At 47.3% G+C, this 15,850-nt stretch overlaps 1 protein-coding gene across 1 annotated transcript in view; it reads right to left on the bottom strand.

Annotated features, from left to right (window-relative positions):
* Positions 1-10,596: 10,596 nt before the first annotated feature.
* The window catches only part of LOC119458179 (uncharacterized), a 29,988-nt gene continuing 24,734 nt past the window's right edge, over positions 10,597-15,850 (bottom strand). Inside the window, exons 2-3 of the mRNA XM_049670824.1 lie at positions 11,751-11,835; positions 10,597-11,243 (exon numbers count right to left, since the gene is read on the bottom strand). Coding sequence (XP_049526781.1) covers positions 10,702-11,243; positions 11,751-11,829 — 621 coding nt within the window. The 5' untranslated portion in view covers positions 11,830-11,835 and the 3' untranslated portion in view covers positions 10,597-10,701. The remainder of the gene's footprint in view (positions 11,244-11,750; positions 11,836-15,850) is intronic.

Below are 15,850 nucleotides of genomic sequence, written 5' to 3'. Positions count from 1 at the left end.
TCATCTGTTGAAGCGAGATCAGGCTCCACTACGACTTCTCTTGTGATTGAAGACGGACGGCACGTAGTCAGGATGGTGGTGGAAGCGTGATGGCTCTCCTGCAAAAACGTGATAAACTTCATTCAATCATCTGTCGTGTGCACGCGTGTACGGTTGCACTCGATTGGTGCCTAAAACTTCACTCAGATAGCAGGTGCCAAGAGCTGTTATAGCATATCCCCGAAAATGCAGGCGTCTTAACGAGCATTTTCTTTACTTCGTAGCTAACAAAAGTGCACTAGATAGTAATTGCGTAGGTGCGGTGGCCACAACCGCTGGCGGCCATTTTAGCGACGGTTAGACCAGCAGCAGCTTCCTGACGGCGCTGCACCACATTGCTTGTGACTACATAGAAAAAGCAAAGTAACTTACCTTGTAAGATATGCCTACTGCATACCCGAGAGTTGGCGGATGGTTGCCACGAGGAGCCGTCGAGATTGACGCGGCTCAATGCCTCCATCCATTTTGCTCATTTAGCAGCATGTAGGCCGGCGGCAGGAAATCTAAACAGACTGCCAGCTCCATCTTTGCTTCTGACATTCGCGCAGCCTGCGGCAGCACACCAGGTTCGGCATTGCCTGCGATTTGCTGCTTCCGTTCGCAAAAATCACGGAGAAAATTGGCCAACACACAAGCTCCAATGCTCTCGCTGCGGGAAAGAGCGCGACCACGAGACCCTCAAAAGAAATGGCGTCGTATGCCATCCCACGATGCACGGCATGGCAACAGGCCGCGCATGCGCCGTAGGTGCACCTGAAAAAGGCCCATTCGCTCGCTGCTGCACTGACTCACTCCAGCGTTTCGACAGCGAGTCCGCGGTGATCGTGTGCGATGCGTTTAGGTTTGCTTGTGCACGCGTGACACCATGCTTGTTCATTTAGTTAGTCTGCCTATGTTACAAGTTTATACGGCCGACAACTACTATCCTTACTCTGTATAGCTGTCCACTAATTTACTATTGCAATCGACGCTTCCCCTTTCGGGAAAAACGGCCACTTTTTATGTATTACGTATAGAGCAACAGAACGCTGTATCAGGAGTTTTTCATGTTGCTCTAGAATTCACACTTTTCATGTACTTATAATATTTGAGAAGGTTCCTAATTAATTAGGAATAAATATGAAATTAGGCGGAATGGAAAAAGTCATCTGAGTTTCTCCAAGCGATGACAAACAACATTACCTTGGTTCTATCCAGCTGCGTGGAATTGGTGCTTCTTCAAATCTTGGTGCATAATAGTTGAGACACCCTGCATATGCACACGCTGAACAATGCTTTAGTGCAAAAAGAGCAAGATGTGTCTCTGCATAGAATAAGGTGGACCAACAAACTGCACAGAGAGTGATCCTGTAGTTCTAGCGCACACAAATGTGCACGTTCATTTTATTGAAATAAATAAGGTTCAGTGAAAGAGGTTTATTTTGTCTCTATCATTTGATACCTCGTAATGAAATGTCAACTATTTATTATCTGCTTCTTCGACTACTAGCCGCATGGGATACAAACGGGTAAGTGCATGTTCAAAAATCCCACGTGGTCAGAACTAATGCGGAAGCCCATTACGGCATGACTCGTAATTGGATATTGGTTTCGGCAGGTAAAACCTTGGTGTAAGGCTGCTGCTGAAAAGTGCGAGTTATTTCTATATTTGGTACTCGGTAAGTTTGTGATCCGCGTTTTCTTTCACCCTGGTGTCGCCGAACGGAACGGCGGCAAAGAGGCGGTGAAAAAACGGCTAGTTGTATGTTGCTGATAGTCCTTGCTTGACGAGCGAAGCACACAGGGATAATCTGATTGCCAGCGGCGGGCGCCCGTCGTAGTGACGGCGCCGAGATGAGACAGGTGTGCGGTTCAGCACTACGGCCGACTATCCCGGCACGTGGAGGGGCGATTACAGCCAGCAATTCGTGACGTGTCAACGACCCTGGTCGATTGCGAAGCACGGTTCCTAAATTCTTTCGGGGACACGCTTTCAAGTGGTGTCAAACGGGACGAATGCGATTACGGTTAACCAGATGTACTTGCGAGCGGGCTGGCTCTGAGCAATCCCGAGGGGGCGCAAAACGACGCGATTAGTGCCCGTTAGTGCACAAAGCTCACCTTAACAAGAATCAATATCGGTACTTCGTCTCGTACATCTCGTGTGGTATGAGCGGACCAGATATGCGCGGTCCAGGCGTGTCATCGGCACAGAACTCATGAACGACGTACCGATCATTCCCGGCGCGCGCCCTCTCCTATTGTAACAGTTGTGGCAACCCGTTTCGGAGACTGTTGCCAATTGACCACCATGAAAACCTTCGCTGAGCAAGCATTTACTCAACAGGGGCACGTGAGCCTAAAGCGTCGCGTTGACAGCTTTCAATGACCTATGGCCCGCAGCTACTACGCTATCGGTTTTTCCAAAAGGTGTGCAGAGGAACGAGCGGGGAAGGGGTCACAGCATAGGTCAATCGCCTTATCTTGCAGATTCTGCCTCTTTATTCGCATTTTATTGCGCCCGTTGTGTTGAGCTGTGTGGCTTTGCGAGGTGTAAGATTGCTTTTTGTTTGTAACCCGGTACCTTGTTGCTTTTAAGGGCAAAGCACCTTAGGGCTGTGCCTTGTCCCTCGTCGTCGTCCGTCGTCTGTAGCTCTGCTTTGCATGGAGACCGCTAGGGGCACTGCGGTGCACAAGGGCGTTCGTTCCCGACGCTACAGTTGCTAGAATGGGGCCACTGCGCCGACGCGCGCTCTCTTTCTCTCTCGTCCGTAGTTCTGGTTTGCATGTAGTCCGCTAGGGGCGCTGCGGTGCACAAGGGCGTTCGTTCCCGACGCGTGCTCTCTTTCTCACTTCAGCCATCGATGATAACGGTCGCTTCTGATAACGGCGCACCCGCTATGGATGAAAAGGTGAGAGTGGCGGCTCAACTGTAAGCGGAGTCGAGGGTTCGCAAAGCTGCTGCAGCATGGCGACGCAGACAAAAAAAATTGTCGCAGTTTCACCCGAAAGGAGAAGCATCAATTGCGATAGCAAATTAGTAGAGAGCTATACAGAGTAAGGATAGTAGTTTTATCAGCTGATAAACTTGGACATGCAGCAGCCCCAGCAACGCGCAGAACTGTTGTCGACGCCGTCGGCGTTTTGCCCGCGTTCGCACCGAACTCGCGCGGCGTTTTTATATAAATACGCATTTGGTGCCGCAGCTAAACATCGCCTCCCCTCCCTCCCTCCCGTCCCCCCCCACAGCCTTTCGCGTGACGGAAACAGTCACGTTTGCTCTCTATATATGGAAAGGAGGAAAGAGACGCTTAATTCTGCAGCACTTCAGGGAGCACGGCGCAGAATGCGTGTTTGCTCTCCGACGTGCGTTCGCTCCCTGTGAAAGCGCGCGTCCCTCGCGCCCTTTCAGTCGCACATACAGCGTCCGGAGCGCGGCGACGATTTCATCGCCGTTGATGTCATACGGAACCTCACGGCGATGGCGACGGCGACGCCGACGCCAGAAATCCGATTTGGAGTGTCCATATATTTGCTATCGCAATAAAAGCGGACCCGCAGTCTAGGGCGTAGGAAGCTGCAGCAAAACGGCAACGCCGGCAAGCGGCCCCCGAACTGAGGGCTCGCGAAGCTGCAGCAGCACGGCAATGCCGGCATGCGGTCCCGGAGCGGAGGGCTCGCCGGCAAGCGGACCCGGAGTGCATTCTAGCCACTGTACCCGGAGCTTAGGGCTCGCGAAGCTCGCGCTTGAACCGAGCATCGGCACCACCAACCTCAGGTAAAGAACGCTTCCGGCGTTTTGCCGCCGCTTCCTGCGCTCTCGCCGCCTCTGGGTCCACTTGCCGGCGTCGCACTTGAGCCGAGCATCGGCGCCACCAACCTCAGGTAGAGAACGCTTCCGGCGTTTGGCCGCCGCTTTCCGCGCTCTCGCATGTACAGAGGATTCATGGTTACCTGAATGATCACCCGGTGCTTCGCCCACTCATCATCATTCACTTCGTAGATAAGCGGTGTTTTTTGTGTATGTTGTTTTTTTTATGTACAGGAGCTAACGCCTTGAACCGTGGTAAAATAAGTTGGGCGTAGACGAGGAGGAATGCTTTAATAGCTGACGGAACTCTCACGCTACAATCATCGTACATGATTGGTGATTGGTGTGCCGGTGGACCACTCTGTTAGCCACTCGTTGGCGATTGGGCTGTAAATGTTTGGGGCGGGCACTAAAGGATAGAAAACGCGGTCACGTTGCCCCGACCAGGCCTTCTGATCTCAACTTGCGGTGTTAGGCACCATCGGCTCTGCCGATGTGGGGTCGCCCTTTCAGTGCGAGTCCCAACTTGGATTTCTATGTATATATATTGTAATAAGTTGTAAATGCAAAGTTCTATCAAGCTTCATCCGTATCTGCTTAAAATCCATCCGAAGCCTCCAGCGAACCTGTCGCCGCTATCCGTAGCGTCAGTATTCTTCACTTGCGTGGACCATCTCCGGTGGTGCATTTCGGACGCCCAAGTGGCGAAGCAACAACCGTACCCTCGAGAGAGAGCGAGAGAGAGAGAGAGAGAGAGAGAGGTAAAAGAACCTGGACACAACTCTCGGAAATTTTATGGGCGAAGCACCTTAGGGCCGAGCATTTTACCTCCCTCGTCCTCGCCCGAGCGTCACTTTCTTCTTCAATAAAATCACTACTACTAGCTGTGGTTTGCATGGAGTCCGCTAGGGGCGCCGCGGTGCACAAGGGCGTTCGTTCCCGACGCGCGCTCTCTTTCTCACTTCAGCCATGGATGATAACGGTCGCTTCTGATAACGGCGCGCCCGCTATGGATGAAAAGGCGAGAGTGGCGGCTCAACTGCAAGCGGAGTCGAGGGCTCGCAAAGCTGCTGCAGCACGGCGACACAGAGAACAGGCGGACCCGGAGTCTAGGGCGCGGGAAGCTACAGCAAAATGGAAACGCCGGCAAGTGGACCCGGAGCTGAGGGCTCGCGAAGCTGCAGCAGCACGGCAACGCGGGCATGCGGACCCGGACCTGAGGGCTCGCAAAGCTGCAGCAGTACGGCAACGCCGGCAAGTGGACCCGGAGCTGATTGCTCGCGAAACTCACGGTTTAACCGAGCATCGGCGTCACCAACCCCAGGTAGAGAACGCTTCCGGCGTTTTGCCACCGCTTCCCGCGCTCTCGCCGCGTCTGGGTCCGCTTGCCGGCGTCGCGCTTGAACCGAGCATCGGCGCCACCAACCTCAGGTAGAGAACGCTTCCGGCATTTTGCCGTACGGGGGATTCACGGTTACTGAAATGTTTCCCGGTGCTTCGCCCACTCATCATCATTCACTTCGTGGATATGCGGTTATTTTGTTTTGCGGTAAACATCATTTTTATTGCAAGCAACATAAACTCTACTGGTTCATGCGCATCACCATCAATACGCCATTGAACGTAACTCCTTACGTCGTTCCCTATTTCTTGGTATCGCGTCTAGGTGACCTTCAGGCTTCAGCATTTTGTATTTTATAGTACGTGTATATTATTCTCCTTGTGCGCGTTTATCTTCTAGGAAAAGGTCGAGCTGCCGCTCATCGTGGGAGAATGGCTGCCGCATGCATTCCACGCCATTTTTATTCTCACATGACTGTTACGAAACAACTTCACCTAAACATGTGCTGCCGAACGAGCGCGCCCTGTGCAGCTTGTGTTTCTCACTCGGACATTGTTTGGATTGGATCACTAACTGCTGTCTATGGAAAATATGATTCACATCTTCAGATCCAATTTGACGACGTGGCTTATCACGGTACATCAGATGCCACTGCTTAAATGTGCTTCCAAGCTACAGGGGCCATCCTGAAGATCGGGGCGACCAATGTTAAATCGTCGATTGTAGCAGTAGCACTTCCGTAACTCACCCCTTTACGACCAAGGCAACAGTTTGCTCTCAGACTGCGATTTCTCACCGTCAAAGTGATGGCTCATCTTGAGTCACACAACACAAGCACGTGACCTTACATGTAGACTGGCACGTGGAAGCACATGCTTTCCGTTCAACGCGCACGGCAAGGACTGGGCTTGTCTGGAATAGGGCACTGCACGGGCCAATGTTTTCAGCCCGTGCCCGGCCCGGGCCCGTTTTTACGTTGGGCTGCCCGCCCGAGCCCGCCCGAAAGTTTTATGGCGAGACCCGGGCCCGGCCCGGGCCCGGAAATAATCTGCCTTACCCGCCCGGCCCGGCCCGCCACCCCTTTACCTTAGGCCCGAGCCCGGCCCGGCCCGAACCCGGCCCGAGACCGTAGAAGACCACCGAGCGGCATTTAACAAATAATTTAAAGAATAGAATGAAATTAATTTATTCTTAAGGCATAAATACATGTCATATGCAATTATTAACACCATTTGAGCGGTCTGAACGCAAATACCAGTGCGCAAAGTAGTACGAATGATCCTGCCGAGCAGCATCGCCTGCAGTTTCCAACGGCGCGTCCTTGATGCGGCCCAAAACACTTCTATCGCAGCGCCGCCACAGTATTTTTCCACGTCGGGCGCCTCACTGCAAAGCATGCGCCACCCCAGTCGTTCGTCCCACCTCAACCGTATTCTAGTACGCTCTAGCCGAAGCGCAGCCACGACCGGTCGTGAGCGCAGCGCATGGATGGAGTAAATGGAGAAAGAAAGCTTCTCGTTCCTCCATGGTGCAGCGTAATGTGCTGCTGTAAGGCCGCCGGTTGAGAACATGCGTGTAATCATGGATGGACGCAGTGCCATATTTCAGCCGCGTGACGAATTATCTTATCTCACCAGTCATCGTTTTACCAATTCGCCTTTGAAGAATCTGGAAGTGGCGAATGCGCTTGCACCGCACTGAAAGTATTAATTACATTGATTTAGGTAAGGAATACAAGGGCATCCTTTGATTTGAGATGACTTCGGTCTTTCAGAAATTTTACATTCTGTTCAAACAGCATAAAATACGAAGGAAGACGTAAGGGAAGTACACAGGAGTTGCACGGCTAGCTTCCAGCTGCGCCGGGGCAACAGATTTTTCAGATTCGAGACGCGCGAGGATAACTCGCTGCACGTTACATGCACACCACTAGAAAGTGCTAGCCCGGCCCGGGCCCGCGTCAAAATACCCGAGCCCGGCCCGGGCCCGGGTCAAAAACCACATGCCGTGCCCGAGCCCGGCCCGAGCCCATGAAAAAATTTCCCTACCTGGTCCGACCCGGCCCACAGGCCGGGCCGGGCTCGGGCTTTCGGGTAAGCCCGAGCCCGTGCAGTGCTCTAGTCTGGAATGAGCCGGTTCAAGTACGTAGTGAGGCGAACACACATGTGTTGGTATAATGTGGCCTTTACCTGGCATCTCTACTAGACGGTTTCAGCATACCATTCGGCGATTGGGTCAGCGTAATTGTATCTCTGATCTTTTCTCTTTGTGTATTTCCAGAAATATCCTGCTGATATTATCATGATTGTGCTGCACATTGTGAACAAGGAAATAAGTGATACTTAAATAAATTAGTAACAATGAAAGAAAGAATGGTGCGCGAGATATAAAAAAAGTATGGGGGTAATAGCAAGCAAAATATACCTGAAAAATTATTCCCATAGGGGTGATGCGAAAATTTGAACACTGCACATTTGACTAAATGTTTTCTATTGCACAGAGCGATGCCTATTACGTAGTTGCAATGTTATTCTAGAATACAATTGTTTTTTAAGAACTATATTACGCTATTTTGTAGTTCGAATCAGTGATGGACAGAAAATGCAAATGCGCTTGGTGAGTAATTACGCCTTCCACTCGCTTATTAGACAACGCCACGTAACACTGTGTATGCCTGTTGGAGGTGCTAATACTATGGCGGTTATGTCTAGTTTCTTCATAGTCAACATACGCAGTCAGACTCCTACCTACCTGTTCAAGTTAAACTGGAATATGTTCCTACCTTTTTGCTTGATCAATAACAAATTAAAGGAGTTCCATTGATCTGACGCAGAAAGAAATTCGAACAGCTATGATGTTTCTATTTCGCGGGACGCAGCCAGGGCAGAGTGTGATGACATTATTTAGGCTGCATCGGGGAAGGCGTTATTTTTGTGTGCAACAGTGAATAAATGTGACGCAGCTTTATTAAATAATTAATCCCCGAAAACCTAAGAAAGTGACCCTTTCGTTAAATGTGGAGAGCATTTTCTCAGTCATTTACGAAAGATAACCACATTAGTTCAGCATGTACCAAATACACTAACATATAAAGAAAACCTCTCAGCAGCATCTTTCTCGAATTTTGAACTAAAATACAGTCACAATAGATCGAGTGTCTCCCGAGAGTTTTAAACATTACAGAAAGCACGAACGCGAGTAAAGTCAGATGGAAATTGTTTGGGATATGCAGGTGGACGAAGCTGCTTCCATGTGTGACAGAGGTCAATACGCATAACATATCGTTTTTTTTGTGATATCGATCCACCCAAAAAAAGTAATAGCCGTGAAAAACGTGTACGTATGTTTCCATTTCGAGTAGAATCCCTTCTTGTTCTAGTTTTTACAAGGTATTTAAGTAAGAGTTAACATATAATTTTAACAACTTTCACGAGGTAATGGTAAAGAACCGCGATTGTTCTATTAACAAAGCTTTAGCACTTAGAACGTGGCTTGTATTAAGCTTTGAACGTCCTGCCACTTGTCATTTAATAGCTTAGATTTATTACATACTTATTGCTAGTTCTGGAAGCTAAGAACGTAATGTAAGATGATTTTGTTTAACTATTCCTGGAATTGAGGCATAGGCACTGCACTCGAAAGAGCCTGCTCGCCATTTGAGAGCATGGTTCATTTTATGTTCATGCTGTTGAATGATTCTCGAAACGGAACCAAAAATGAATTTGCAAAGATCCCTCGCCGCCCCACATACACAAAGTATGAGCAAACTACACCACGTTATCTCCCCCTGTAAGGCGTTCAAGTTCTATTGTTTCCAGCACCTGCAGAGAGAGAGAGAATAAACATCTTTAATATATAAACGCAGCTTTGGAGAGGCGTCCTCATTCCAAAATGCCTTGAGCTCGGGTCGCTTCCTGGGCCCTCGCAATCAGCCGTTGCTGACCTTCGAAGTCGGAGCTGGCCAAGGTTCTCTCCCAAAGCTCGTTGGTGTGGTAAGGGTTCGGAGGATTGAGTGGTGCCTCTCTGCAGCCCCCTACTATGTGCCTGAGGGACCCGGGCTCTGCGCAGAAGCGGCATGGCGGAAAGAATTGTGTAGGGGCTATGAGGTGGTTTTTGGTTGGGTGGGGGAATGTATTAACCTGTAGAGCTCGGAAGAATCGATCCTGCTCTCTAGGGACGTGCGGTAGGCTGAAACCCGAAATACTGTGTCTATTCTGTTGATTTAATTGCTAAGATAAATTCATATATCAATCGACAATCGTGCATCAGGTATAGCGCTCCTTCATGTTTTCTTAAGTGTTCTCATGGAAACTTGTGATTGAGATTTCTTCATTTGCACGCTATTATAGTTATGCTGCAGTACTTGCAGTGTGACCCACAACCTCTTGGAGCCTTAAAATAGCTGCTAATAAATGTACAATAAACAAATAATTCTGGCCTATTTTTTGTTTTCTCTAATATTCATAGCACATTAACAGCACAGTACGTCTCTGCGAGGTTTGCTATGTAATAATATAATTTCTTCTCATTTAGCGTCTTTCTTAACCTCCAAGTTTCTGACGTAAGTCTTAGTGCCGGTATAACACATGAAGGGCTACTATGCTTCTCCTGAATATTGGTGAGCTGCCGGACATTATGTTGCAACGTGCGATCTATGAATTACAAATTGTTATGATTATTTTTTTAAACTTCTCTCAATCAGTGTCCCTAGTGTGTAGTTGGCCTAGTTTAATGCACCAATGCCCATATTTTAAAGCTGTGTATTTTTCCATAGGCCAATTATATTAGTAGGAACCATTTCGTCGACAAAGCCACCACGGCTGGCCCTTTCCTACACCGTTGGTAGGCACGGCTGGTAGAATAATGTCGCCCTGGAACCACCTGAACATGCAAGTTAAAAATTTCGCTAAAGAATTATGTAAATACTAGGTTTCTTTAATCGTTCCCGAGTATGTGTTTAATGAGCATTTGATATTCTATGGCATACACTTAATGTATTCCATACAGGCATACACTTATTTACCGTAGATACCATGGAGTAAGCATTCTCACCTAAAACCTTGTAATCGAGACAACATAAGTTTCGTGTTCTAGAACGTCCATGCATACAACACTCCGCTTCAATTGGAGATAGTAAGCAACACTTGTTGCCACCACACAGCTGAAGGGAACACTCAAATTTGCCAATATTTAGAAATGTCTGATTCTAAATTTTTAACCGGGTGCACTAAGCGTCTGCAGTAACAAAATCGCCATGTGATAGGAACCCCTCAAAACATTAGGCAACAGCAGTGCCTTACTTGGTGTCGAGGAAGAGGCCTGAGTCTAGTCTTTAGTAATGTCAGCTTTTCGCCTCGCTAAGCGACTCGGCCGAAACAAAACAAAACAAAAAAACATGAATTCAAACCAATTCGACAAACTGTTTGACCACTGTTAGTTTATTTGATACGATGATAGTCCGTCCTACCTTCGTATGTGCTTGTCCGCACGATCATGATTACAGGGAGCTGTGTAGTATTGATGAGGTCGCTTACACAGGCTTGGAAAACGATTTCGCTGCTTCCGTGAACATGTTCCTGAGTGCAGATGTAACTATTTCCAAGAGCAGAGACTTCAGAGGCGAACGTAGAGATTCCTGAACAACACTCATGAGGGTGTGCGCAATGATTCCAGAGCCATCCATATATATGCTGATGGAATCAACTTTGGCACCGTAGAAGTTCACCAGACTTATCGTAGCCCCGCTGTCACTGGTTTCAACGCTGAAGACGGTTTCGGCCTGTACGCCAGCCAGAGATACTGTAAGGTTTCCGGACTCACCGGGGCAGGATGTTTCCCAGGGCAGAATGATATTGATGGGAGCTTTAAATCTTATCAGGTTGCCGACCTTACGCTGTCGAACGCATGCTCTCAGCTGCCCCCTTACCAAACTATCCAGTTCAGTCAAAAGAGCGTGGTTGAATCGAACTCCTGGAAATAAAGTGATGTTTCCCAAGCCCACCGCAAGGACGTACGTTTCTGGAAGAGTTCTGAACATTTCTACCAAGGCTCGGTGTTGCAGTTGGGTGCATTCTGCATAAAAAGTAATAAAGGTTGTTTATTTATGGCGAAGGCAGTGTAAGCAGCAGGCACTCATTCATGATTCCACATCTTTCTCGACTAACACATTGACGCGGCTTCAAAATGTATTGGACACGTTGTCTATGAAGAGTTTGATGAAAATTCAATAAATTTACTATAACACGATACAAAAATATACCTAATAAGGAACCACATTTTAGAAAGCTTATTCTGCTCCATTTAAAAGTGGCACAATATGTGTTACAGACGAAAATATTGCAGAGTCACGTATTACGGACAGTATTATATACAATTATTGATTATTGAATAATCAAAGTGGAATTCCTCTACTATTGTCAAATGGCCTCTAAAATGGGAGCACTGCATGTTTTCAGGTGGCGCTACCGCATTCTACTTTCTCCTAAAATAATAGCTTTCATTTAAAGAATTTCATTAAGTCTTCTGTTCACAAAAACAAACTGCCTTGTGCACACGAAAACATGCCAATTACGCACTTACCAGCATTTATGTCTGCTTTGCCCGTTGACGATAACAATATGAAGACGCAAACAATCCCGCCAACTCGAACGACTGCCATTGTGATCTGATGCAGAGTAAAAGAGAGAAAATGCATGTTCATAGCCTACACCTGGGTAGCCAACTGATTATCACAATTTCAAATATCATGTAATGCATTATAGTGTAATGATATAATTAATAACATTTCATTTCCCTTATTTAGTTTCGTTTGGCGGTCCTGCTTTAGGAACACCCGAGTGTCAGAGTGGTTTAACTAGGTCGCTCGACCGCAGGAACTTAACAAGCACCTTCGTCACTTTGTAGTGCGAGCAAGTAAGAGCCAGCACTCTAAGATCTACTGAAAAAGCGACTGGTCGTCCAGGCGAACCAATGCTGACGCGAGGGGCGTTATCCTGGAGCTGTAGCGAGTAAAACCGCAGAAGACAATTTTGAAACATCTCTCTCTCTCTCTCTCTGCGTGCGCTTTTGTACAACGAATGCGCTTTACGCCGGGTTGGACGAAAAATAGATCGCGTGTGCGTACGTCACGCAATATTCGTTACGCAAATCTACGATATGGTGATACTTTGCAATTTTGTGCCTAGCTAATGGTTTGAAAAGTAGCCATAGAAAAGTTACAAAGGTTTGCCATATAAAAAATTCCGCTTTCATTCCACCCCGCCAAAGTGGACGTGGGGCGAAGCTTGTGCGGACGTTAGACGACGTTACACAAGCACCACCACCACAAGCGACGTACATCAGGTGCGCACGAACGTGAGCGGAAGCGCACCATACATCCTAATTCTTCTTTGCCGTCCACCAAGCACAAGTGCCTTGTTGAAGTAAATTAATGTTGAAAATTTTATTGAGGGAGAAAATGCGTCAAGTACGACTTGCACAGAAGCTGCATACAAGATAACTTCGGATAGTTATTCGAATATACCAGAAAACATAAATCTTTGACGCGGAAACTGAAAGACAAAGCCCTTTCCAGCTGCCCTTCGAGGTCTGTCTGAGTGGCCGTGGCCGTTTGGTGGTGGTAGGGTTAGCACAGCATACATACTATTTCAATATGCATTCGAAATAATGCACATGTAGTTGGAAGACTGGTTGTTCATACAGTTGTATATTGATTGTATTTGTACACTGGTCGCATATTGTTTTGTTGTACTTTAATTCTGGTCGTATATTCTGCTACTGCTATTTGTCAATGGCCACAGTAGTAGACAAAATCCACTTGTTATTTTCTGCCGTTGTGCATGTATTACATGTATGTTAATTTCAGTCTTGTACAAGAACACTTCGCGGAATGAATGCTAATATGGTGCTAGAGGCCTAGTCAAGTGACTATAAAATGTCACCTTTTGCCCCAAGCATCGTGCAAATCTTCTATTGTTAACCAAATAAACAAACAAACAAATAAACAATCATCGTCATTCTTGTAGGCGCTCCACCCTGCGCAAGTGCGTTATTGAAGTAATAGACATTTCTCGAAATAAACTGTGTCACAAAATTCATAAAGTACAGTTTACAGACAAAATACAGACATGATAGCATCGGATTGTATCTCGAATATGCGAGTAAAACATTCTGTTACTCGGAAACTCAAACAGAAACCCCTTTTCCTGCTACTGTTTTTTGAGTGAGCACGCCACGAAAAACCCCTACCAACTAGAGACTAGCAACTTCGCTCTAAAAAAAAGTGTTCCTAAAGAAGTATATTTGGTACAATGAGGGTAATAAAGTACCACTTGTTCTGTAGCTCAGTATTTATGTGGTAATGTGGCTGGCAACCTGGAAACCTTCTAGCATAGTAAAGGTGGTAGTGGTTGGAAGTGTCTTGCAGTTATTGCTTCCCGTATTGTAAGTACCTAATGGTTAGAGAAAAAGGCTGAATTACCCAAAGCGCCGATATTTCTTTATAGGATCTCCAGATGTGTGTTTTCATATAGTGCCGCTATTACAACGGAGTATGATAATCAAAATTCCTGGTACAACACTCGACAAATCCAGCATCTGGGATGGCATGTGGACGCCAGTTGTTGAAACTATTAAAACCAAGGTTAGATCCATCGATGATTTGGATTTCCGTCTTCTTGAGTGGTGATGCCTAATTCACAGTGCTTCTCGGCGCTTTCTCGTATTTGTGTCATGAAGCGAAGTCCCCCTCCGTGTAATGCGTACCACACAGACTAATGCCAACTTTTCATTTGGACTGCAGTGCAGAATTGCTGTCACAACCGGTATTGGGACAATCGAGCTAACGTGGCGTTTTTTTTTTCTTTCTTAATGTCTCGGTAACCAAATGAGTACTTTCATTGCGCACTTTTATGCGAAACATGGCAGGTGGCGATACATCCACGAAGAACGCTAGCCAAGTACTCTCTCGTCTCTTCATTGTGTTGTCAGAAGCCGTCCAATCCTGGGCCTCAGTTCATGAACGCACCCGCAACATACAAGTCTAGGGTTGCGTTGTGTCCCGCAGGCTGTACTCACGGCTACCTGCCCTCATGTCGGCATCGCCACTGACCGGGAGTTGACGTCATGGGTGTCCTTCTACTACATTTGGTTCCGACAGACCGGTGCCCCCTCATGCACCGAATTCAATGGAAACTGCTCACAATGAATACCCTATCTGGCCACATGAGTGATTTCGTTTGGTGCCTCAGCTGGGATTTACTTCCTACTCGGGGAAGACTTGAGAGCTTGGGAATCGTGCGCGTCTCTGCACGTCCCAACAGCCGGATAGTTGAACCAAACAGACACATGACAATCAAGTGTGTTATCGTGCGCGCATTTTGCCGCGAGGTTCATACGGCATTCCCGGGCCAGTGCATGCGGGTCTTCGTTTCCACGGCCGCTTGCCGCACGGCTGTTTCGCGGGTTTTCTGATGGCGGCGGGCCTGTTTATCCTGTAGCAAAATCGGTTACGAAGCTGTGACAGGCGACTGTCGCCGTCAGGCAGGATGGCCTATGCTAGTCCGGTTAAGGCGAGTGATGCTCGCCTTCCTTTGGGACGCTCTGGTGTTCTTGGTGGAACGCGAGTTTCTCCGTCACTGGTCATACCCTTTTGCTTTTGTACAGACCGACGAGTTCATTGGTTTTTCACCCAGAGTCGTGATAAACGCCGCCTCCGGTACTCTCCCAGTATTTCTTTACCTATCACGTTGCTTACTAAAATTGTCCGTGGTACTCGTACCTCTGTAGGGCCTGTTTCCTAGTTTGCAATTTTTATTATCGTGCACGATGTCATGCACCTACGTTGATAATTGTTATTTTTGGAATAGATTGTAAATGAGGTTTTTCTAAATAGGGTTAGAGATGTTAGAAAGTTTGCTTTATTAAACAAATTGTGTTCTTGATGACATTTTTCCTTGTAATCAGGAAATTTAGATGTAATTTATTTTAACAATGAGTCAATTTGTAAAAAAATATGACCGCTAAGCCAGGAGTGCTATAAGAATGTTACAGATGCTACTTCTTGGAAGTGTCGTCAGACTAACACAATACGCGTCTATGGGCGACGGTCTTCCCGGCGCGTTTCTGGCAGTTTTTTCGAAGGAAATCCCTATAGCCGCTCGGTGGCACCGCGGCGGCTCACACGGTTTTCACGCGTCTGTTTAACCTTTGGAGATGTGCACAGGTGAGCGCGGGAATCCGCCAATGTAATAACAATGCAGTGTCACCACGTACGCACACATTATTGCATCGGATATACCTAAGACGCCCGGTACACTTCGGGGCGCTATTTACACTACGCAGAATCATAGGCCCCCAGAGATGTGAGGGCTCGCAAAAAAGAAAACAAGACATTTTGGAAAATGAACTTTTTTTCGTTGAATTTTATAGAGAGAATAAAAAAGCAAAATAGCAAATGGTTCATAGTGGCCCACTCAAATTTATTGTAATTATTTGTCTGATTTTGTGAGTATAAGCGTTCAGGCGTCAGATTTCAGCCAATCTGTGTAACATTTGTGATGATGGCGGTGTGCTACATCTCAATTGCTCGTTGCTCACAAATAAGACCTCGATATGTGTCCCTTGTGGACAGAACCGGACCTTCCAAAGGTAAAAAAAAGCAACAGCAAGAGCAGTCCTGA

The sequence above is a fragment of the Dermacentor silvarum genome, chromosome 7, assembly GCF_013339745.2.
Source record: "Dermacentor silvarum isolate Dsil-2018 chromosome 7, BIME_Dsil_1.4, whole genome shotgun sequence".
Lineage (NCBI taxonomy): Eukaryota > Metazoa > Arthropoda > Arachnida > Ixodida > Ixodidae > Dermacentor > Dermacentor silvarum.
This window is presented reverse-complemented; position numbering and strand designations above follow the sequence as displayed.